Genomic DNA, 24302 nt, shown 5'->3' on the forward strand with positions numbered 1-24302 from the left:
GTCAGTAGTGGGAGAGGGGTACGAGGTATTTTGAGGTTTAATGTCTGTGTGTTGGAGAGATTGACAGTGTCCTTAAAAAGAGAAAGGAAATAGGGGAAAACATGACTTAGGGAAAGAAGAAAAAGGATGTTTTATTTATTCAATAAATACTTATTGGGCACAATAAATAGTAATGTGTCCAGTGCTGTTCTGGAGGGGGAGAGAGTAATCTTGAATTTTTTTTAAAGTGTTTCTGAGGAAGAGGCACTGTTCCCAAAATGTGTGACTCTGAAGGCAGAGCTGGAGCCAGAGAGTAGGAGTGAGGTAGGAAGTAAAATATCTTTCTAATAAATGGAGGCTTGTTGGTGAGTAGTAAGAGCTCTGTTACAGGCAGTATTCAAGTAGAAGCTGGGTATTATTCTTTCAGGAACACAGTAACAAGGAATTCTCACCTTAGGAAGGAGGTCAGACTAACCTTTCTTCAAGTTCTCTTCCAGTCTTAAGACTCTATTCTTCCTGATGATGTAGTCCTGTGAGTTCTATTATTAATCTCTGGTTTCTCCCAATTATTAAATAAATTACTCAGTCTGTCTGCCATTCAGTAAAACTCACACATTTACATCTGTTATTCTTGAATTATTTTTGGTTAGGGTTCCTCTTCTGTATTAAAAAATTCTACCCAGTTAACATTACCTTTGTAACTATTTAAGAATTATAACCCTGGCAGATAGGGTTATAAATACCAGAGGGGAAAAGGATTTCTTGTGCCTAATAATATTTTTGTTTAGAAGAAGCCCTGGGAAACCGGGAATGGATTATCTTGACTTCAAGATTACGATGCAGTTTCTATATGTTGCAGTAGTTCAAAAAGGAAAAAAAAAAGCATCTCAGAGAGGTTCATTTTTATACAGCATGTAAAGAAAAAGAATAATTATTCTCCAAACACTGTGAAGCTTTAGATCAGAAACATTTATCTGTGCTGCATTTAAAAGAATAAAAGAGGAAAGGAAGGGAGAAAAGGGAACAGGGAAAGAGGAACCTGTCGTGAGCCCTGTTATAAGCTATAGTTCAAGCTTTGCATTTCCTGGTGTCTTTTGAAACGTAAGATTCCACAACAAATAGCCCGGTAATGTAGAACCAGTATGAAGATTCAATTCAGATTGAAGCACTTTGGTTTGCTTTTGAGTCTTGCTATTTTCTGCATTTGTTTTGACTGCTCTCATCATTCAAGATTGACGCTTGGATGGGTGTGTAGGAGGAAGCAGCAGCAGCAGGCTTACAGCTTGCAGACAAAAAAAATCTGCCTTATCTGATGGCTATTATTGAAAATGCGAGGTGTAGCCTGGGCTGGGTAATGAAGGGGAGCGAGCGAGGGGGAGCAAGGAGCATGGAGCTGCATACTGATGAGTGTAGGAGTACTTGATAAAAAGAATTCTGGCTGCTGGCCGTGCATTGCTCATTGTGGAGTACTCCAACAATCACATAGAACGCAGACCAGCCTAAGCTGACAGCTTGATATGCCTTCTTCTGCTGCCTGGTTTTGGGGGCTGTATGACGTACTGGTCGGTAGTAAAGATTAATATGTAAGAAATGTGGAGCTAGGATCAAGTCACACTCCACAGCCTGCCTGGCAAACTATGTTTTACTTCTGACTTTGCTCTCTCGCTGAGAACATTAATCTGTCAAGCTGGCGGGCTCCTTTGATAGCAACTTTCCCAGGAGCATGATGTGGCAATGCCACCTCTCAGCCCAGGACTACCGCTATTACCCCGTGGACGGCTACTCCCTGCTTAAACGCTTCCCTCTTCATCCTCTTACAGGACCCAGATGCCCTGTCCAAACAGTGGGACAATGGTTGGAAAGCATTGGGCTACCTCAGTACGAGAACCACCTGATGGCTAATGGATTTGACAATGTGCAGTTTATGGTAAGATGCTCTCTGTGTCCAGGGAGCTGCCTTTTGTCTGTCTTTACTTCTTATGTGTCTTACATAGCTCAGAGGCAGCCTGATTTGCTCCAAACCGATCAGTTTTGTATATGTAACTGCATCAGAAAATTGAATGCCCTTAGGACTAAACTTACTGTGTACATATTAGACACTTGCTGAAAATGAGATCTATATGCATCCATATACATATGTGTTATATGGATGAGCCGGCAGAGTATTTATAGGCAATGGAGAAGATTAACATTTATATTCTCCTTGTCATTCTTTGTGTGATTTTTTTTTTATAAATTGTGATCTTAGTATACCCAGTTAGATTGTATCACTCTTCAGCTAATTCTAGATTCCTAAACCTTATTATTTTATTTGAGCATCAGCATTTAGTGATTAATTAGACAATTTGTTATGCTGATGGTGTAAAAATCATTCTTTCCTGATAATTATTCAATAAGCAGTTTAAATCATTCGGACACCCTTTGGTTCATTAGCAAACTGCTTCAGATGGTCAATTATGGGGAGTATTAACTTACTTACACATGCTGATTTAAGAGCAATGAAGTATTGTTTGTTACTTTGGGTGGGAAAATAAACACTTGGGTCAATTCGTTGTCAGCATGTAGAAAGAGGGATAGATGCACTGAATACATTCATGTACTTCTGAATCCTGGTCTACATGCAGTTTAAACCTCGTGTGTGCAAACTTCCCACTGTGATGCATATAGGTGAGGAAGGATGGGGAGGTGTGCTGATGACAATCTGGCTTTCTAATCATTCCCATACCTCCCCCAGTGCTCATCAGTTCCTCTTGTAAAGCTACGTCACAGCCCTTATTGCCTTTCCTTGCTTTTAAGCTCCCACCACACATATCACTGATCCCTAAATTTAGAGAGACCTATATAACATGGGCATGTAGCACGCAAATTACTTGTAGAAATAATTAATAGTTGTTCTTAAATAAAATGCTGGGGCTGACACCTGCAGCTTGCTAATACCAGAACTGATCGTAAAAATACTTAGAGCTAGTCAGATCTTTTTATTTTCATGTGATATTATTTTTTTCTCCAAGCTGGGCTTGACTATGTAGATTGGAAGATTATTAAAATTCTTGAACTTCTGCTCCTTTCCCAAAAATGTGTTTGCTTGTAAACTTTGGGGGGGTGGGAAGCCATAAATTTAGTAAGTCATGATTTTAAGAAATTATGTACATATAACATTTAATGAGTGTTTTGTTGTTTTTAAAAAATAATTAGAGATGCAGCTACTGTTATTTTTCTTGAATTTTTCAAGTACTTTTACTAGCTAGATAAGATGTTTTATTTTAAGAGGAAAAGAGGGAAAGTTCTTCAAATGCTGTGAAAGTCTTAGGACACTGAGATTTAAACAAACTTAGGACCCTAAGTTTAATTCCATTAAATGGAATTAAGAAGTAGGGGAACTATCAAACAGAATAAGTCATTTCATCATTATTTATGTTTAGTATACATTTCAACATCTTTATTCTTTCTCCCTGTCTCTGTTTGAAATGGAGCTTTCTCATTCCCATCCCTCAGACCCTTGTCCAAATTTATTGTGGTCCATGAGAACTCAGGTCTCATGAGACCTCAGGTTTTTTAATACTCTCAGTCATTTGGCCATACTGAGATACTTGATTTCAGCTTGATTTTTCCTCTGAATGTTAAATACTATGAACAAATATAATCCCTTTTTAAAAGCCTCTGACTGAAAGGTTAATCACACAGGTTTTAAATAAGAATTTTGGGAGAGATCATAAAATACATTCATAAATAAATTATATACAAGCACTACAAATGTATCTGGAAGGTGAAGATCCTGGACATGTGCAGAAAAAATCAAGGTCTAATCATAGATTATTTTCTTTACCTGTTTAATTCCAAGTATTAAATATAATTTTTCAGAAAATAAGAACACATTATTAATTCATGTGAGCCAAATACTTTCTTTATGATACAGAATTAAAAAAAACTTTTGAGTTATCATGTAGAGGAGTTAATTCATTTTGAAAATGAAGCATTCATAAAATGGTGTCATCAGTTACTGCTTTACATGCTGTTATACACCATCTATTTGCTACTAGAACAAGAAATGAATTTTTACCTTTATAAAAATCATTTATTGATCTCCATAACCTAATTTATTTAGTTATGAACTTAAAGTACACTAATATGATTGGCCCACTTTAAGAAGCAGAATTCAATTATGTGGTGAAAAATCTTTTTTAGACTTGCTAGTTTTCACTTGGTATCATATTCTAGCTTTTGTTTTTCTTGAAGCACATTCTGACCTGCATTTATTCATCTTGTTGCCTAAGCAACAAGCACCACGCTTCTGTTAACTATGATGTAGTGCCGGTCTTATTAGTTTTTTAGAACAAGACAGTAGACATCAAGAGGGTATAATTAATGTTGGTGGAAACATCATAGTACATTCATGCATAGACATGCTTTATTTAGGAAACATTCCCAGGAGTTAACTTTTCATTTAATCAATATTCCATTGATGTGAGTTTAAAGGATCCATATGAGTAACTTTAAAGTATTTATTGAAAGCTTTAAACATTTTTTTTTGCTAAATCTATTCTATATACTCTCATATATAAACACAATATATGGAAAATTTGTCTGCATGGCTATAATTAACTTTAATAGAGATTACTTATATCAATTCCTAGACATGGTTAGAGGAACTCCCATCCACTGCACTTGCTTTTAAATACCTGTCAATTGTTGCTTCTCCTTCAGGCTCTTGATACTTATCCTTGATTTTAAAGATATGTGAAATGTTTTCTATATCTTCAAGTTAAAATACCAAACTTTTTCTTTATGCATTTCATTCTGTTTTGTAGAATAGTTGTGCACACAAATTGGACCCTTTGTATCCTTCAAAATAGCAAATAAATAAAATTGGTACAATCAGAGAATAGCTACAAAATTACCTCAGGTTGCCTAAGACTTTGGTAAGGTCACACATGTGTTAAAATAAAAAGTCCTATCACAACAAAATCCTGAAGTCTTCCCTAGGTCCCACTCTGCTTGTTCCTCCCTCTGAAGTCATACTTCATCTCCTCCCTCCTGCTTACGCACTTCTGCTGCTCACCAGCCCTAGAAGTGCCGCTGGGGTCATCTGACACCTCATTCCTTTACCCCAAATTTGCAACATACACAGAGTGTCTGTTTCAACGTTATTTTTTTCCACCAAGAAGTTTAGGTATAAAGTGAGTATTACACAGAATGCACATGCTTCTATTTCCTTATTAGGTTTATTTCTACTACCATCTTTCTTTTCCTAAGTCTAATGACTTCTTCCCTAGTTTTAAGTCTCAAACCATCTCTTCTTGTCCCTATGACTTTACCCTTGGATTCTCTCCCCACACTTCACAGACTGCTGTTTTCTTTCCTTCCCCTGTCTTTTATTCCAAAGGTCTAACCCATTCCCTGCCTTGTTTACAGAGCTTTTCTTTAACAACTCCAGTCCATAGCAGCCTTTTTCCCCCCTCTGAATTCATATCATGGTTACATACGGTATGAAAAATTACATTTGGCATGCCATTATTCTCTCTCTAGAATTAAGTTTTTAGTGGTTTATATCTTGTCTCCCCAACTAAACTAGAAGCTCCTCAAGTCCAAGTTTTACGTGTTCACTTCCCTTGCTTTACACACAACTCCTAGAATAATGCTGTGTATATAGAAATCAGCCCCCAAAAACCAAATGCACAAAAGATTGTTATGGATGGACCTCCAGTCTCATTTTTAAACTAGTAACCTTGTTTTACCAATGGGAACATGTACCCTTCTCTAATTCATGCAACAAATTGTCTTTAAACATTTTCTGTGCCAGATACTGTGTTAAGTACTAGGAATGTAACAGTGAACAAGACATGACCTTTTGTTCTCAAGCAAGATAGTATTGCCCTCAGACCTATCATAATGTTTGCATTCACATCACACACATTCCTTCATTCATAAACACACACACTTGTGCATGTGCATGCACACAGGTACACACTATATCTCAGGGATATTGGTCCTTTGTCTTTCCATCATGTGTACTTACTAGTAATTGTTTTTCCAGCAACAAATTATAGTAGTTAACAGAACAAGATATCTGTCATAGCATAAAGTAAAGAAAAAAATATAGGCACCAAAATTTAGCAGTGTTATAGTAGATTTATAGTCTGAAGACAGTAAAGAAAATTATATTACTTGGAGGAGGACTGACTCATGACCTTACCATAACTAGCTGACAGTTATATTTGTAAACTCTGACCAAAACAGAGGAAGCATCTTCTGTTCATTTTGGCTAATTTAACCATTATTAAAATGTTCAAAATGCAGCCTTTATGGAGTTAGATATGAAAATAATACTGACATCCTTACATGAACTGGCATTTTGTACACTTGGGTGGAGAGCTTTCACAAAGGACTTGCTGGAGGTCAAAGTGAGTAGTGCCTATTAGATAGTGAAGTGACGCCACAGAACTCATAGTAGTCATCCATCTGAACAAAAGATTTCAGCAAGATTGAGCTTACAAGTATAAATTTAATTGACACCCCCCCCCCATTTCTGTGGTGCATTTTACATGCTCATGGACTTACATCTCTTTTCCACTTTTATATAACTTTGGCCTGATAAAATGACTTTTGAAGTATCTTAGAACCATGTTGGGATCTAAGTAACAAGTTAAACTTGTGAATTAGAAATACATATTGTCCCTAAAAGATAAAACTAATAACCGCCTGATGATTTCTTATTGAAATATTGTTTAGGAAACTCTCATGGAGTTACTGAGATTGGAAGGTATAAGAGAAAAATACCTATCTCATTCTTGTCCCTTCCTACATCTGAAACAGCCTAGACTTTGAGTTGAGTGGGTGGCCTTACATTGCAAGTGCAGGTATAATTTTAAAAACTCATTAGACCAGTAGTTACAAACCCAGTTTTGGTAGGGGGTGGGGGTGCGGGTGGGGGAGGTGTATATAATTTTTTCAACTACTGGCATTTAAAATCTGTCCCTATCTAAAAATCGGTGCCAAAAGGGAATCATTCTTTATCTGGACTACAGCTTAATTACAATCATAATAGATAACAAAAGTCTGGCAATGGTGTGAGAGAGAACTAAAGTAAGACTTCCCATTTGTATAGTTTTTCTTCTTTATGATTCAAGGTACTCATTGGTAAAAACCAATCTAATCAGGGTTCTAGGAGAAATATTCTTTTGGGTGGTTATTTAATATTTTGAGCTCTTTAAAGATGCAGGGTACAATACTGGTGCTGGCAGAGCTATTAATTGTTCTTGTGTATCCCATTAGCCTTGGAAGGATACTGATTGCTTGTGCAGCAGAAAGTTGGAAATGAGGTCATGTGCAGGAATGGCCATGTTGGAAGAATGGCTTTCAGAGAACACATTAGCCACAATTTTAATCGTGATAGAAAAGAGCCTTTTCTCCCATCTGGAAGTTTCTCTGATTAAATTTTTAAGCATTAAAATACACTGCCCCATTTTCTAATAATGCAGTAATATAACTCCCATTACTAACTAATGCTCACATGAATTGGCCTTTAATTTAGTCATGCAGCATATTTGCATAATTTGATCTCCAGTATTGCTTCAAATGACCAGATATTTGGGATGAAGAATTTACCTCATGAGTCAGAAAACTTACTAAAACTGCCGAATTAGAGGTTTATTTTAAGAAATCCAACCAGAATCATATTTCTTTTCTTCTTTAAAAGGAGATATTGCTCAAGCAAGTGTTCAATGGCAGTGACCTCCATTTCCTCACTTCCAGTCACCTCTTTACCTTCTTTATAATCCAGCCAGCTTCCCAATTTCTCTGCTAAAATTGTTCTCTTTTAAGTCAGCTGTGATCTGTTTCTTGGCAAATCCCCACCCAGTTTTTTCCCCTCACTTCATTTGTTTGCCCTCTTCGCGGTATCTGATTTTCTCTCTGCATTCCTTACTGTTATTTACTCCCCTTTTGGGTTACATGGCACTACACTGCCCTTTCCCATCACTCTGTTTTAATCTTCCATGGGTAAATGTTGGTGGCACGCCGCCCTTCCATCCTCAGGGAGATCGTTGGTTCTCTGAGATCCATATTAGTTCTCTTTGTTTCACCTCTTTCTACCTGGTTTCCAGTGCTGTTCAAGTACTCAGTAAACATTTTCATTTGCATGTATGCATGCAAAGCATTTGGCACAGACCTGGCATGGAATAAATGTACAACAAATGTTAACTGTTACAGCAGCCAAAGTGATCTTCTAAAGCACACGTTTACTTTTGCACTACTCTGCTTAAGATCCTTCAGAGATTCTCAACTGCCTGTGGGAGATGGTAAGATATTTCCAAAATCCGTAGCTTGGCTTTCATATTTAGGAACCCTTGTGACCTGGCCCCAGCTAATTCTTCAACCTTTTCTCCGCATTTCCTCTCTTTGCAGTAGGGAACTGCATACTTCCCTTCCATTGCCTGGCTTTTGCACTTTCTATTCTCTCTGCCAAGAATCATCCTTTTTCCCACTTAACTCCTTTTTATCCTTTATCCCTTAGTTGTCACTTCTAGCTGTCAGTTCTTTTCTGACCTTCCAAGTATGGATTAGGATCCCTTCTTCTGTAATATACTTTCTTAAAACATACATTATTGGATTATATCACTTATATTCTTGTCTGTCCATCCCTACTATCTCTGTCATACATAAACACTAGAACAGGGTTGGCAAACTTTCTCTGTAAAGGCCACTTGGTAAATAATTTAGACTTTTCAAACTCCATAGTCTCTGTTCTACCCCTTCAGTTCTGGTGTTGTAGCATAAAATAGTCACAGATAATAAGTAAATTGAATGGCTGCGATTGTGTTCTAATAAAACTTTAAAGAACACAGACAGATTAGGTCAATGGGCCATATAGTTTATTGACCCTGCTCTGGATCTTGAACTCCTCAAAAATTAGAAATATACTTTGATCCTCTGTATCTCCAGATCTAGCACATAGTTTATATGTGTAAACACAGCAAATGTGTAATAAAAGGAGAAAGAAAGATAGGAAGAAAGGAAAGAAGGCAGGAGAAAGAAAATGAGCCAGGTATAGATGGCTATACCTGCTCAAAGGGTTCCTGAAAGTTTATTTGTTTTCAAGATAACCCAGCTAGTAGCTGAGAATGTTCAGAGCAAGATTCGGCCTTCAGGAGTCTGACAAGAGCCAAGCAGGGTGTTTTTGCTTTAACTAAGCAGCCTGGAATACATTTTCAGCACAGGCATAGGAACTAGAAAAACACAGCTACAAAGAAAGTCTGTTGTTCCCTCTGTATGGAATTCCTTTCTCCTCCTTCTTCACCTAACTACTGTTCATCAATCAGCTTAAGCAACACCTCCTCCAGGAGACATTCTTTAATACGTCCAGCCATTTGGCTGGCATTCTGCCCATCTCTGTGCACCCATAGCACCCTGTTCCTAGTCCTTTCCAGCCCTTATTGTATTGCATTGCAGTTGTTTTATCTGTCAGATATCTGCTTCTACCCTAGAAAGTGAGTTTCTTAGAGAGAGAGAGAGCTTGGATCTTGTTTATCTCTGTATTCCTGAAGTCTAGCACAGTGCCTAGCATCTAGCAGCCTCCCAATAAATATTGATTGAATGGAATTTTTAAGTTCTATATAGTTTCATATAAATTATTTCATGTAATTCTCACCGTCAATCTATCAGGAAATATTTTTATCTCTATTTATAAACGAAGGGAATGGAACTCAACAAGGTTGAAAAAAAGAAACTTCCAGCAGAGTCAGAATTACAAAACCAAACTTCTCTGACCTTTTGAAATGTCCTTACTCAATTCAGTAAAGTCACACAGTTTCATCCTGTCTCCCTTCATTTGTTCAGCAAATGTTTCCCATGAGACACTGCTATATTGCAGATACCAAGCTCTGGCTCTTCCTTGAAACACCCCTAGTTTATGCTTCTTCTAACCCTTTAAAGGATTTCTTTATCTTACTGCTTATTACCTTCCCATCCCCCCATACTGCTTCTTGAGAAGACCTCTACTTTAACCAAGACAGAACCCTAATCACCAAGTAAATATGGACCTTCACTTTTGTCCATGATGGTCTCACAGTTCTGGAAGTGAGAAATCTAAAATCAAAGCATTAGAAGGGCTGGTTCCTCTGAGGTCTATAAGGGAAGGATCTGTTCTGGGTCTGTCTCCTTAGAGATGGCCATCTTCTTACTGTGTTTCAATACTGTCTTTCTGTTTGTATATTTGTGCCCAAATTTCATCATCTTATAAGGACACCAATCACATTGGATCAGGGCCTATCCTAATGACTTTAACATAATTATTTCTGTAAAGACCCTGTTTCCAAATAAGGTCCCATGCTGAATTTCTCAAGTTAGGACTTTAACATATAAATTTAGGGTGACACAATTTGACTCAAACAGTCCTCAATAGATACATGTACATATGTATCCTTTATTATCCCTCAGTAGGCCAAGCAGAGATAATAGTCATTCAAATAAATGCTTGCTAAATTGAATTAAAATCTATCTACTTGAGATTTATATGAGGTTTCAAATGCCTAAAAAAATCTAATAGTACTCTTTCATCAATGATAAGTGTAATCTTTCTACTAACTTATATTTTTCAGTATATGGGTACTATACAATATCATACTGCTAGTTAATATGAGAAGCAGCAAAACCAGAACAGAGAACTTTCTACCTATCTAGCCCAGCCTCTACTTATCCCTAAATAAATGTATTTCAAGAAATATTCATTTGTTTGACATCCTTACATTTGACAACAATTTGATAGAAGACCCCCCCAAGAAATAGATGATTAGGTAATAATATTTTATAGAAAAAAACATAACTGACCTAATAATATAACCATCGCTTACTTTTGCATATATTATCTTTCCCTCCACCACAAATGTTACAAAGTATGTAGTATTATCCCAGTTTTACAAATGACAAAATTTAGTAATGGAGATGCTAACTATCTGATCCAAAGCACTCAAGAGTCAAATCCAGGTCAATGTGAGTCCAACAGAAAAGCTTCCAGCTAGAGCAGTATATCTGGGTGAGCTGAGAAAGGCATTAGTCTGGGCAAACAACAGTAACATAAGCATTCCTTGTTCTTGGGGAGATGATGATTCAGAGAAGCATTGAGAGAGGTGAGAGAGCAATTTGCCATGTGCAGAGATAGGGTAATCCAGATAAAATGCTTCTCACCATACACGGGGTTATAAAAATACAGATGAACTTCCAGGTCAAGTTTGTCCTCAGACTGTGACACCTTCTGAGTGGAATAATTTCATGCATACAGGTGACAGTACATCTAAATGCAGCAATGTTCATGAAAGACATGATTTGTCTTTCAGAAATAATTCTTCCTAAGGTATAATGAGTTTTCCTGATAAATAGCTACAAATATTTATCATAAAAACACTCAGGCTAGAGAGATGTAGTGACAACACTGAAGAGCATCTCCCTGACCTCATCCCAGACAACCCATATTGGTTTGTATATATCTTGCAGTTCTTAGACATTGAGAACTATCCAAGAGCACATGACCTACAACAGTATTGAGAAACAAGAATCTTTATGTCTCTACTTGTGAATTACAGAGTCATATAGGAGGAGAGAAAAATAAAATAAGTGATTAGTATAGGTCTCTGAGCATCAGGTTATTATTTGTGCCCCCTCAATCCCATAGAATTAAATTTCATGTTGTCATACTCTTATCTTCTCTCAGCTTGAGCAAAGATGATTAGGATTCATACATAAAGCATTGTGGAACATTTTGTATTTGTAAACCAAAGTCTGTTTAGATGGCTAGAAAGAAGAATTAGTTTTATTCTTTTAGAGTTTTAGAGACCTTGAAATTCAAGGCCTAGAAACTGAAGTGTCTCAAGTTTATTTGACAGAAGTTATATTACACATTCTTTTATCGGAGAGTAGTAATCTTGTAAAAGAGGGAGCTGCCCATCCAGTTATCCACTACCCCAGAACAAATTAACAAGAACATTCAGTCTGGCAAATATCTACTCCAGAAATCCCTCAATCTTTAAAAGGAAGTTGCAAAAGATTATTCAGACCAATTCAACCATTTAAGAACTGGTGAATAAATAATAAGGAGATTCTTTTTGGAAGAGTGGGTGAGGGTTTGTTATATAGTCAAAAATACAATCCATTTAATTTCTGGTAAGTAATTATGGTACAATGGAAAGAAGAATACTATATTAAATTCTTACTGTATTTTGCAGTTTTAAAAACTCATACATTATCTCAATTTGAGAAATAGAAGAAATAGATTTTATGTTGAGTTCTAGCATAAATAGTTTGACACTAAGTAAGCCTTCTTCTTGACAATATCTCAGCAAGCTCAGATATAGCCTATTTTTTTTTCAAAAACCCTCCCTCAATTCTGTCTGCACTAGACTCTACCCACTTAACCCTTTTTACCTTCATAGCCAAACTTCTCGAAAGAAATGTCTGTACTTGGTGGTTGCCCTTCAGCATAATATAGTCAGGCCTTGAAAACATCAGCCTCTGACATTATCCTGGAGTCATTTATAAACAGTGAGCAGTGAACTCCTAATTGCCAAATACAATACATGCTTCCCAGGCCTTATATGCCTGATCTGCATAGGGTTTTTATTCTTTGTCCGCTGCTCCCCACTGAGCTGCCATCACCTGGGCATCCCCTATCCCAGTGCTGCCCTGCTCTGTTTCCTTTGTAGCCTCTGGGCTTCTGCCTGAGGTTAACCTTCTGCTAGAGGTTAGCTCTTGACCCTCTTCTCACCTTACATTCACCTCAGGTGACTTCATCAATAGCCCACAAAGTTTTCTACCTCATATACTACTGACCCCTCAAACTCCATGTCTAAAAGCAAAACTATCTTTCCCCTAGAACTTATTCCATGAGAAAGTGATCAGTTGGGTAGAATGCTAATGAAAAAAAAAAGTGAGATGTGACTAGAAAGGTAACCATTGGTTTTGGCAACATAAAGGCCACTGGAGACCCTGACAAGAAATAAGAGCTACAGAAGCCATTTTGCATTGGATATAATACATGGTGAAAAATTCTTGAAAGAAATATTCCTGACTATGGGAGCACAGAAATGATTGAGTAGCTAACAAGTAATTTGGAAGTCAAAGGGAAGATTTTTTTTTTTAATAGGAAAGACTCGAGTCATGTTTGGGTACTGAAAGGAAAGTTTGGGTAGAAAGAAAAGTATTAATATTCAGAAAAAAAGGGGAGTCCACTAAAAGAATAAACATGAGAGGGATTGAGATCCAGAAACAAGTGGTGGGATTAGTCTCTAATAGGGACATCCCTATTGTAACAGAAGAGAAATAGAGAATGTGAGTACTGATTTGTATATAAAGTGGTGAGAATATAGAACTCTATTTCCTCTAATGGTTTCTGTATTCCCGTGAGTTATATGAGACAAGGATGTGGAAGATTCAAGGATATATAAGATATGAAAAAAACTATCTTAGAAAATGAGAAAGAGCATTTATTAAGAGAATGGATTAGCATCATAGGACCATGTCACAGGCTTGTTTGAGGTTTATAATCATTAGGCTCTGTGTAGAAAAGACAGTCATCCTCAAGAAAAGTTGGAAAGACAGTGGCACTTTAAGACACAGAATTGCTTTTCATAGTCTGGTTTCTTCACTTACTGGGTGGGAGCCTGAGCTGGTCACTTAACCTTTGTGAACATCAGTTTCCCATGTGCAAATTGGAAATAGTACCATCTAGTTCACAAGGTGGTGTTAAGAATTTGATTAAGGCTCGCTGTGTGCTTTCAGTAAGCAATGAATCATAATGGGGACAAGAGTGCCTGTTCTGTTTATCTGGCAAACCACTTTAGAATTACTGATTAACCAGGACAGGAGTGCAGTGAGACATAGAAACTGCCACAAGGCTTCATGGATCTTGTCTGCATAAGACATTTGATGCAAGGAAAAAGCTTACATGAATTATTTAGGAACACCAAAATATACTTAACCTATCTCAGTAACCATGTATCAATTATAACTCCATAGGGTGTTGGAAAGTTATGCCACTTTAATTCACTCATACACACCACATACCTCATTATATTGACTATATATATGTATACTTGAAGAACTGAGCCACTCTGGTTTATGGCCCTGTGGTACTATATGTGACTGACTGAGTACTGTAGTACTTCTACAGAAGTAGTTTGCATTTAGTGCTCTCCTTAAGAAACACACTCAGGGACACTCACTTGTTATAAAATGTTCCTTTAACCAGAGTTGATCAAATTATGATAATTTGAAGACTCGGGAGTCTAGTAGTTTTGTCCTGAAGGATTACTAACCTAAACTTGCATTAAAACTATGAAGCATATTAATGTTGCAGCATTTTAAAATATGAATCTATGTGTTTCAAACCTGTATCTTTTATCCTGTAACATGTGCTAGCAATCTGAAGTAGAAAGTAGATAAACCTTTGTAAAGGGGTTCTTAGCTAAATCATTTTGAATGGATTTTTGGAGATTTCTTCATTCATTCCTGAGGGAATGAATTGAGTGCATACCATCCTCATCTAGCTATGCTAATTTTGATAGGGACTACAGAGAAGCATAATACAGGATCTGCTGAAGGATCCTACAATCTACTCAGGGAGCTAAGACTAGCATACTTAACAGCTTAACTAGCAATACACATTCAAATAATAATAAACGTCAATAGTGTGTTTTCACAGCATAGAATGTAATGGTAGAAGAAGTGAATGTTATGTATCTGTGGTTGATTATGATTGAGAAAGAAGACAGGTCCGTTCACTGGAGTAATCAGAGAAGACTGTGTGGAGGAAGTGAGTTTGAGAAGCATTTATGTAGACAGTACATAAAGAATGGGGTGGATGACCTAAGATTAAATGAAATCGTGAGCAAAAGTGGTGAGATGTCAAAATACAGGTAGTGTTTGAAAAGCAAAGGAGATAATGGTCTGGCAACACTCCTAGGGATCATGTCATGCTTCTGTGAATGAAAATGTTCTCTACCTTGCAAGATCGTGGCTCAGACACTACACATGCACCATATGGGAAGACAGCTTAATGACCCATCACTGTGCCCAGATCGGCTCATCCAGATGGCAGCACACACATGCACTTCACACATACAGACAGCAAAGGAGGATGAGCAAGGAAACATCTGTCTGAGGCTGATTAACCATCTATTTCTAGACGATGCTAAAGAAAATGAAGTTACTGGAGTTACATTAGGCGTTTCTCTGAATAAGCCCATCTTCCTTAGGGCTAGAACACTGTCTCAAGCCAAGAGCAAATCTGTTTTCAATCACTTCGTATTATCTGGAATATCCTCCAAAATTATATCTATTTGCCTGCTAGAGCCTCTGATTCTTCAAAGACATTTACTGCCCCCTGTTACCAATAGCTAAAGCAACTCCCTTACTTTTACTCTGCAGCTAGGACCACTGCCAAGACACCTCTAAAACCTCCTCAGCAATAGAACTCAGTCTGAAATGTTCTAGGAATTCAAACGAAGAAATATTTGCCTTGTGGTCACTTTCACAAGCCTGACAATATGCTGGGCTCCTAAATACAAAGATTGATGATGACAATGATGAAGAAGAAAACTTTTATCATGTTTCTATCCAGGTACTATTATTGTAAGTGTTTTACATATATATTAACTATTGTAATTATTTTAGAATGGTGACATACCAGGTCTCTCCTCCCACAAAACTCACTATCTACTGGAGAAGCAGACACGAAAACAAACAAATCCTTCAGTACTATAACTGACTGGAACTATAATTGAGTGACTCAGGCAATGCTCCATAGAAGAGGTCAGGTTTACAAGAACTCTTGATAGATTGGAAAGATTCACATGCTGACAAGGGCTGAGTGACAGGGGCAGCCTCACAGGCAAGCGGAAGAGCATGAATTTAGCATGGAGATGCACAAAAAAGGAATGGTACACAGGGGTATCCAGTAGCTGATCCAGTTGGTGTGTAAGAGACAAAGGTGAAAGAAAGTAATACTTAAAACTAAAGGGATCACCATGGGCCAGATGGGGAAGAGTCTGTTTTTATTCCACTCCAACTTGGATCTCCACAGGCCTCTCTATGTAACTGAGAATGGATGTTTGTTTATATCTGTCTGTTGATAAGTGTGCTCTCTGCTGGTCCTTTCCCCTCCATACCCTCAGCTCCTTTTAGTTTGAAGTACCTTGGGGAAAGGACATTGAAGGGTCTTCTCTCCTCTCGTCACCCCTGCAGAACCTCCTAGGGAGCGCTCAATGTCAGTTGACTGACTGGCTAATCATTAGCTCACGGTTGTATGTGATTATCTGTGCTACCTGACAAGGCCAAGAGTCTAGGGATGGTAATTACACTGGCTTCAGTGGGGACTTCTGGTGTCAGAGATCCTCTTAGAAAGCGTTTTATTGATACTAATTCAGGAGACAATTCTCTAGCACAGAGAAAACAGTTCCTTTTAGAAGCTGTAATCAGAGCTGACCATTTCAATAGCAATCTTCAGAGCCAAAGCCTAGGTGCTAAAATTAAAGCTCCTCTGTTTCCTGTTACCCCACAACCAAGACAATAACAGCATTAAATAGGGTCTGTCTCCCTTGTGTCCTCAAGAGCCCTATTGGAAAAAGAATGATGACGAAGGGGCCTGGCAGAGGAATGAGTGAATTATGACTGGTTAATTGTTTCATTTAAAACCTGACCCTCTTCCAAAAAGGTGGTTTACATAGAACAATGTAATACCAAGCACAATCTAAACAGCTAACCAAAGTGAGGAAATTCAGAGAGGGAAGTTGATAGAAGAAAGCACACTTACAAAAACGATAAATAATTGAAGAAATAAGTATGTAATTTTTACAAACATCAAAACAAGTGCACAAATAAAACTTAAATATGTCGCTGCATTCTTCTTCCACTTCTGACCCCACTCTCCAGAAGCAAATGCCTTAAAAATTTCTGGACTGAGCCCTTCTGGTGGCTGTCTCCACGTGACATGTGTAGAGCCTGAGTACTCAATTTATTAGCATAGATGGTATTTACTCACATCCTGACCTAAGATAAGGATTCACCTCATTGCCCTCATCATTTCTTCTGTCTTCTAACTACCTGCATCGGAAATATTGTTACAAACTGAATCTTGGCCAACAAACTCAGGTTCTATGAAATATCACTTCTTTGTGTATTTTATGTCAGTTTAGCCTTGACTCCAGCAAAGAGTTAAGCATGAAATTCTACTGCCTTCAGTATTGGCTTCTCCTGTCATTACCTATCCATAATACCAGAAATCCAAGTGTAGGCAGAAGCACAAGGAAAACTGTGCTCTGTGGTGCTGAAGTCCTCATGTCCATGCTTGCAGTGGAAGATGCAAAAATCCAGTGTTTTCCCTCCTGCCTCCGTGCCACTCAGGAGGTGTGGCAATCCTTATCAAGGGTGAAAACCCCATACATAGATCCCCCATGAGATGACACAGTGGTGATGATGGTCCCAGCCATTCACACTGTTATCCAAGCTGGAAACATGAGAGTTATCCTAAAACTCACCTTTTATTTATTTTAGTTCATTATTATTTTTTGCCTTGTTGGGGGTTGAATCCAGGGCCTTATGTACGCTAGAGGAGTTCTCTACCACTGGGCTACAGTATCTTGAGCCATGCCCCTCCACCTTTTATTACTCTTAGTAATTATTTTATTGCTCTTAATAATTGTTTAATTCTTCCTATTCTTGATTACTTTTCCTTTATTTATATTTTCTGCTTCTACTTTATCCTTACGGTCTCCACAGTTCCCCCTCAGGTATCCTATCCCTGGCTGGATATCTCTGAGATTACCATATATGTCATTCTGGAACTCTCTTCATTGCATTATATTTTGAATCATATTCACTGTTTTTTGATGTTTTTCCTTTCTCCTTATTTTATTTCTCATATTTCTGGAGCACATACTCAAATTACTTTAAAAAAAAGAAAAGAAAAAAGGTGAAGAATAAATGAGAGGTGAATTCCTAAGTCCTTGTGAATCTATAAGTGCCTGCATTCTTTTCCTGATTAATACGGTGGTTTGGTATGTGAATCCAAGCTGAATCTAATTTTTCTCAGAGCTTGGAAGGCTTTTCCTTTGTATTGTCATGTTGGATGTGGCATATGGAAAGTCTGATATTGGTTCCTTTATAGGTGACCTTTTCCCTTTTCTGGAAGTTTCTCAGTCTTCTCTTTATCCTCCATGTCTTGACACTGTTCACCACTAAGATGTGACAAAGTGGGTGTCTTTCACTCTGTTTTGCACTTAGGCACTTTAAACATAAAGATAACATTTTGAGAAATAAATTTATTTGATCATCACTATGACCCTGTTTTTTTTCTTTTTTTCTTTCTCTCTTTTTCTTTTTTTCAATGAACTCCTACTAACCAGATTTTGGACTTCCTCAATCATTCCTCAATGTTTCTTAGCCTTTAGCTCACATTTGTCATCTCTTCTTATTCTTTTTCTTATATATTAGGAAATTGCTTTCAAACTTCAAATTGATTTTTAAAAGTTTGAGCAATAATATTTTTAATTTAACAAAGCTCTTCTCTATTTGTTTTTCATGATACATTTTCCTTTTCCTCATATGTAATATTGCTTTGAACCTGTCAAGTATAGTAATTAGAAGTGATTTGTTTATACTTTGAACTTCTTGGAATAGTGTCTAGTTAGTTTTTCTGTTGCATTTTGTTTTTAACTTGGTCTTTCTCAGTTGTGCTGCAGGCCATCTCCAGTGACTGGTAGTGTGTGCTTTCTGTTTATATTTCAGAAATAGGTGATGGAAAAGAGAACCAGAAGCTCTATGTACATATTCTTTTGTTTGTTTGTTTGTTTGTTTGTTTTTAACTTCCAGGCTTCATGTCATAGTGAGCAGGGTGTTCCCATGAGCAGTGTCCCAGTTGCTATTATCCTAGATGCTGTGGATCTCCCCAGAAATTTTTTTAAAATATCTTTGTAGAGAATAAGCTTCCATTTCATTTTTGAACTAAGGATGGAGGTTAAATGTCTGATGTGTGTGTGTGTGTGTGTGTGTGTGTGTGTGTAAGAGAGAGAGAGAGAGAGAGAGAGAGAGAGAGAGAGAGAGAACGAGACAGAGAGAGAAAGGGTTGCAGAGGTATTGGAAGTAGGAATGAAACTATTGCATTTACAAACCTTCAAATTTGTCCCCATCTTCTCAATCTCCTCCTCCATCCTTCATTCTTAGACTGAAATCTGATGAACAACTTGGGCAACATTTATTGGTTTGGGGCTCTTTGCAAGCACCCTAACCTGACACTCCCTCTACCCTATTGCATTAGTCAGTATTTCCCCATTCTTTCTTCTGAAAACTTATGAAATCATTTATACATCTAAAGATTTTCTCCAATGATCTTCATTATTGTGAGATGATGACATTCTTTTTTCCAGCTTTTTACTGTAATCCAGGAAGAAAAAGATAGACCAATGGACTCAGGACACAACTTGACATAGAATCCAGATATAGTCATACATTTCTTCTTTACTCATTAAATAATACCAAGCAAGGAAAAACAATTTTTTATAAAAAGTAGTAGCAATATTAAGCCACCATTTATAGAGAGGTGGCATGGGGTAAACATTAAAAGGAACATAATCCCAGCCTGACACCTCTGAGCTGTATTACCTTTAGTAAACGACTTGATGTCTCTATGCTTATCAGGTATCCCAGTGCCGCAAGCTCAAGCATTGATTATCACCATTGCTATTATTGTCCCAATTTCGGACAAGGAGGCATGGAGAACACAGAGCCTCTGCAGTGATTTACTGTCCTTTTTCTAAGGTAGCAAAGACAGAGCCTGAAGTAAATAGGCTTTTGAGCATCTATAGTTAGGCTACTACTTTTTAGTTTTTCTTGCCTTCAAGTCCTGAAGGAAGTAGTAGCACAGATATTCATTTGAAAAATGCTGATAAATTATCAGAAACATGTTTCTGGACATGGAGTATGATTTTTGCAACAACTTCTTGGAATAAGGAAAGAGAAGAAAAGTGAAAAATTATGAGACCTACATTATTGTGGTTGTTTGGAAGAGGAAATGTGTAAATATCATGGAAGGCTCCTTTGAGAGCACATATGGAGAGGTCACTTGAAAGAATAGGAAGCCTCCTGTTCTTGTGATGGAAGGGCTAGCTCTAAATATTGCTATGACACCCTGTACTTAGGCACATGTTATCATGACACCGTATACTTAAGAGAGACATAAAATTGAAACACAAGAGTGTATAACAGTGCAGTTTTGGTGTATTTTAAGTTAAATTTCCAACTCCAAGCCCCTTTTGAAATACCATTTCTCAACCTCAAACAAAAGTTAAAAAGATATTACCTTCCATGTATGATGAGTGTCCACTTCATGTGCTTTTTATAATTTGATACTCACAACTTGCTGAGGTATATATTGCATTTTAATAGATGAGCAAACAGAGGAGCCAACTAAGGCTCAGAGACAGTAAAGAGCACATGGCTGATCTGTAGGATGCTAATGTGTAAGCCCAGGTTCATTAGCATTACTTTTGTTTCTCTTCTACATATGTTATTATTAGGCTCCAAAACTGCCCCACACACTTTTTTTGCTACTATGCCCTTTGCCTTCCACGACTCACTCTTCCAAATGAAATCATCTATTCTCAGTTTTATACCTAACACAACCCCTTAATCAACCACTATACATAGAACTCTCCATCACTTTTTATAAATCTTTCCTCTTTCTTCCTTCTGGCTTCTTTTTCTAACCAAAGTGATTTCTGCCTGCACCTGCACTTTCCTCCTGAGCTTCATGGTCCTCTCTTCTGAGGGCCTCTCACTGGCTTCTTCTTCCTCAGCTTCCCCCCCAGGGCTCTCCCCTTCCCCACACTCTGCAGCCTCCAGAGAGGCCCACATTTCACCTCCTCCTCCCAGCCCCAACACTAGTTGCAGTTCAGCATCTTTGCTTCCCACCAACATTTTCTGTTGCTATGGAAACCGAATGGCAGTGCTCAAAGGAGGGGGAGTCTTGGAGCGCAGTCACTGCTGGCCTGGGTGTGGGAGGAGATGGTAGGCAGCTGGGGTAGGGGGAGGAGGAGAAGAGGAGAGACTAGAAAACTCAGGATCAGACACCAGCCAGGACTGGTAGAGAAAGGGACTTCTCAACTTTCTCCGTGAGATCGGTAGAGGCAGGGGGAGAGCAGCCTGACGCTGGGCTGCTTTAGCAGCTGCACCTCTCGGATGGCTGAACAGAAGGAGGCTGAGTAGGCGGCCCCTGTGGTGACGGAGCCTGGTTCCCAGGCTGCTTGTAATCTGTCCTTAATTTGCCACTGAGGAAGTTAACTTTATGTAGCTAAGAAAAAGGAAGACTCAGGGGAGCCATCATCACAGAAAATAAATATGTTCCCATTACAAATGAAGTAACGGGATAATTTACAGTCTCAGAAGATGAGGAGACAGGGAGAAATGGCCTGTATCTAATGAAAAGTTTAAGCTAAAAATTAGGAGGGAAGCTTTATAGGAATGGTTGCTATGTAAAAACAACTGAGATAAAGGAGGACAGAGAAGCACAGAGCATTTTCACTAGCAGATCATTTAATCCACACCTTCTGGAAACTTATTTGTGCTTGACAAAAGGCCTGAGACCCTCAGACTTTTCATAACCTGAGAAGTAAGGCTTTCAAATATATTGTGCAATCAGTTTATGGCCAAAGGGTAGAGATGGCTGAAAACTAGAATAAAAATGTCAGGAAGTTACAACTGGAAGTGAAAATTTACCTTAATAAGCAAGAAGTTAAAAAAGCAAACCTTATGGGACTCAAGAAATCTCATACAATACAACCATTCACTCCTTAAACTAGCAAGTGTTCATTGAGTATTTACAGTGGCTAAGGGGTTGTACTGGACCATGGAGGCTGAGAGAGAAGATGGGGAAGCAAAGAGAAGTGAGCAATGAATGGCCACTGGTTTACTTCCACAGCTTTAAGCTGAGTAGAAGGGATAGGCTCACAAACAAATCATTCCAAGCACTTATATATAGAAGTTTTCAGCACAGATGTACTACAAATGCCTAGAGCATCATGAAGGTCTCTGACTGTGGGAGACAGGGAAAGCATGGCAGAAGTGGTTGAAAGGGTCCACAGACACAGAAACCCAGAAAATTTTGTAGCAGGGAAAACCACATGATCCAAGAGGCATAAATGTTCAGAAAACAAGAATTCTGCTATAGGCATAGTGTTTGGGAGTCGAGAATGGGAGAGAGAGAGGCAAGACATGAGGTTAGGAAAAAATTAGGACCCACACCTCAAATGACATCCTATGAGGTTTGAACTTAATTCTGTACAAAATGCTAGGAAAGCAAAGTGTCATAAGATTTGCACATTAATACTCTGACTTTGGTGGTGCTGTTGGGGATGAGTAAGGAGAGCCTATTAGGTAATGTGAGAAAGTTGCTGGCTGTAGGGATGGACAGAAGAATGAGAGATTCTGTAACAGAAAAATAGATAAGACCTGGTAATAACTGCCTTTCAGAGTAAGAGAAAGGGAGGAATCAAGGGCTGGCTGACTTATAAGGATGAATTCAGCTTAAGCAAGTAAAAATTCCTTTTTCAAAAATATACATGATGCCACCTAATCTGGATTCACATGCTATTTCTTCAAGAGCTGCAAAGGGAAAAAAAATCAATTAAATTTTACTCTACCAGCCTCCCTACCAAATGGTTCCTAAATATAAGACTTATCTTTCATGTTTCACAAAGCAAAATTATATGTTGAGATAAAAGAAACGAATTGCTAAGATTATTTTTAAAGTTATTAAGCAATTGGCAGTCCCCAGTGTGCCTTGACGTGTCGTTTAAGCACATCATACTCTGGCAAATGGCAGAGATCATAAAGAAGCATGGGTGGAACTAGACAAAGAATTGCTGAAATTGATATAACTTTCCAGAAGATTTAAAAAGGATGATGGTGTCCCTCCAAAATTAACATAAATAAAATTTCAAATTAAAGAAGGAACCAATCCATTACTTTTGGTTTACTCAAATAATAAACATAGGAATAAATACTGGATGAGCAGTCATTCTGTTCATGAACAATGATAAGTTTTGAGGTTTTCACACTTTTCATTTTTTATGTAGTCATTACTTAAAATCCCAGTGTATTCTGAACAGCTTCACAATGCCGAGGAGATGAATGATGAGTCTTCAGTAGGGAGATCAGTGCCAGTTAGATAGCATTTCCCCTATTTAACCAGGAGTGTTACCTTATTCACTTCTATACAAGAGTTAGGGACAATCACTTAAATGTTTTAAACTGATCTTCAATCTTTGTGCAGATTGATAGCAAGGTGGGAGATGGTGGGAAGCTCCTTTCCAATATCTCTGCTCCCTATTTGGGTTCTAAATTTGAGCATGCCTCTCGCTCTCTCTACCATATACCTACCCTTGGCCACTCTTTGGGTCATCTAGCTGGCCTCTGTGGCTGCTGATCAAATCATTCCTGCTTCTAATTTAGCCTATTGCACTGCCCCAGTTCTGATAACAATGGCAGGCCTGTCTCTGCCTGATCCTCAGTCTTGTCCCACCCTCCATGCCGCATAACACATTTCTTTTTCTCAAAGGTTTCAGCCAATGATTTGCTTTGGGATAAATAACTGAGGCCTACAACCCATCAACAAACTTATGGCCTTCTGTCTGGAGCCGTGAGCATTGCCTGATCCAGACACTCCCCCTGCCTCTCGGGAGGGGAACGACATCTACACACAGACACAACGCTTCTTTATCCTGGGCCACCTACTGGAACAGTCTGCTTCGGCTGCGCTCTGCTACTGCTGTACCCTACTATTTGGACACTAGGATTTACCCTCAGACCAGACCCCTTTCTCCACTACTGCAACTCAATCAGTTCCTCAGCTCTTATTCCATCCCTCCTTTCCTGGCCCTGAAGTGGCCCCATCTGTCCCATCCTGCTGCAGTAGCTGACCATGCCCAGAAGAGTCAGACATAGAGTCATCTGTGTCCTGTTTAACCAGCCTCCAAGCTCCCAGTTTTGGGGTAGTTTATTTATTGTGTCACTGTCTTGGTAACTTCCCATTCCAGCTCTCCGGACTTGCTACTGCATAACTCCACTTCTCCCAGGCCTTGGAACTTTTCTTGTTTTCTCAGATCCTGTCTCTATATGCGTGCTCTCTCTCCTTTCTACCACAGTGGCAGGATTGAATTACTTCCACCCAACAGACTGGAAAATTTCTCATAATGCCAGACCACAGGCTGGTGCTGAGTGGCTGAGAAACCAGGTCAGAAAATCAAGTGTTGAGGATTTATTTCAACCAATTTGAGAGGAATGTA

At 38.3% G+C, this 24302-nt stretch overlaps 1 protein-coding gene across 17 annotated transcripts in view; it reads left to right on the forward strand.

Annotated features, from left to right (window-relative positions):
- Anks1b (ankyrin repeat and sterile alpha motif domain containing 1B) overlaps nt 1-24302 on the forward strand; it is a 1073630-nt gene that overhangs the window by 704005 nt on the left and 345323 nt on the right. For 13 of the 17 annotated variants that reach the window (XM_048803345.1, XM_048803363.1, XM_015482887.2 and 10 more), the window contains exon 15: nt 1800-1906. In XM_048803345.1, the coding sequence (XP_048659302.1) occupies nt 1800-1906 (107 nt within the window). Of the gene's footprint in view, nt 1-1105; nt 1227-1425; nt 1907-24302 lie in introns of those variants that run through there. The other 4 variants (XM_048803444.1, XM_015482889.2, XM_015482895.2 and 1 more) reach the window with 2 other exon arrangements.

Source organism: Marmota marmota, unplaced genomic scaffold (assembly GCF_001458135.2).
Source record: "Marmota marmota marmota unplaced genomic scaffold, marMar, whole genome shotgun sequence".
Classification (NCBI taxonomy): Eukaryota; Metazoa; Chordata; class Mammalia; order Rodentia; family Sciuridae; genus Marmota; species Marmota marmota.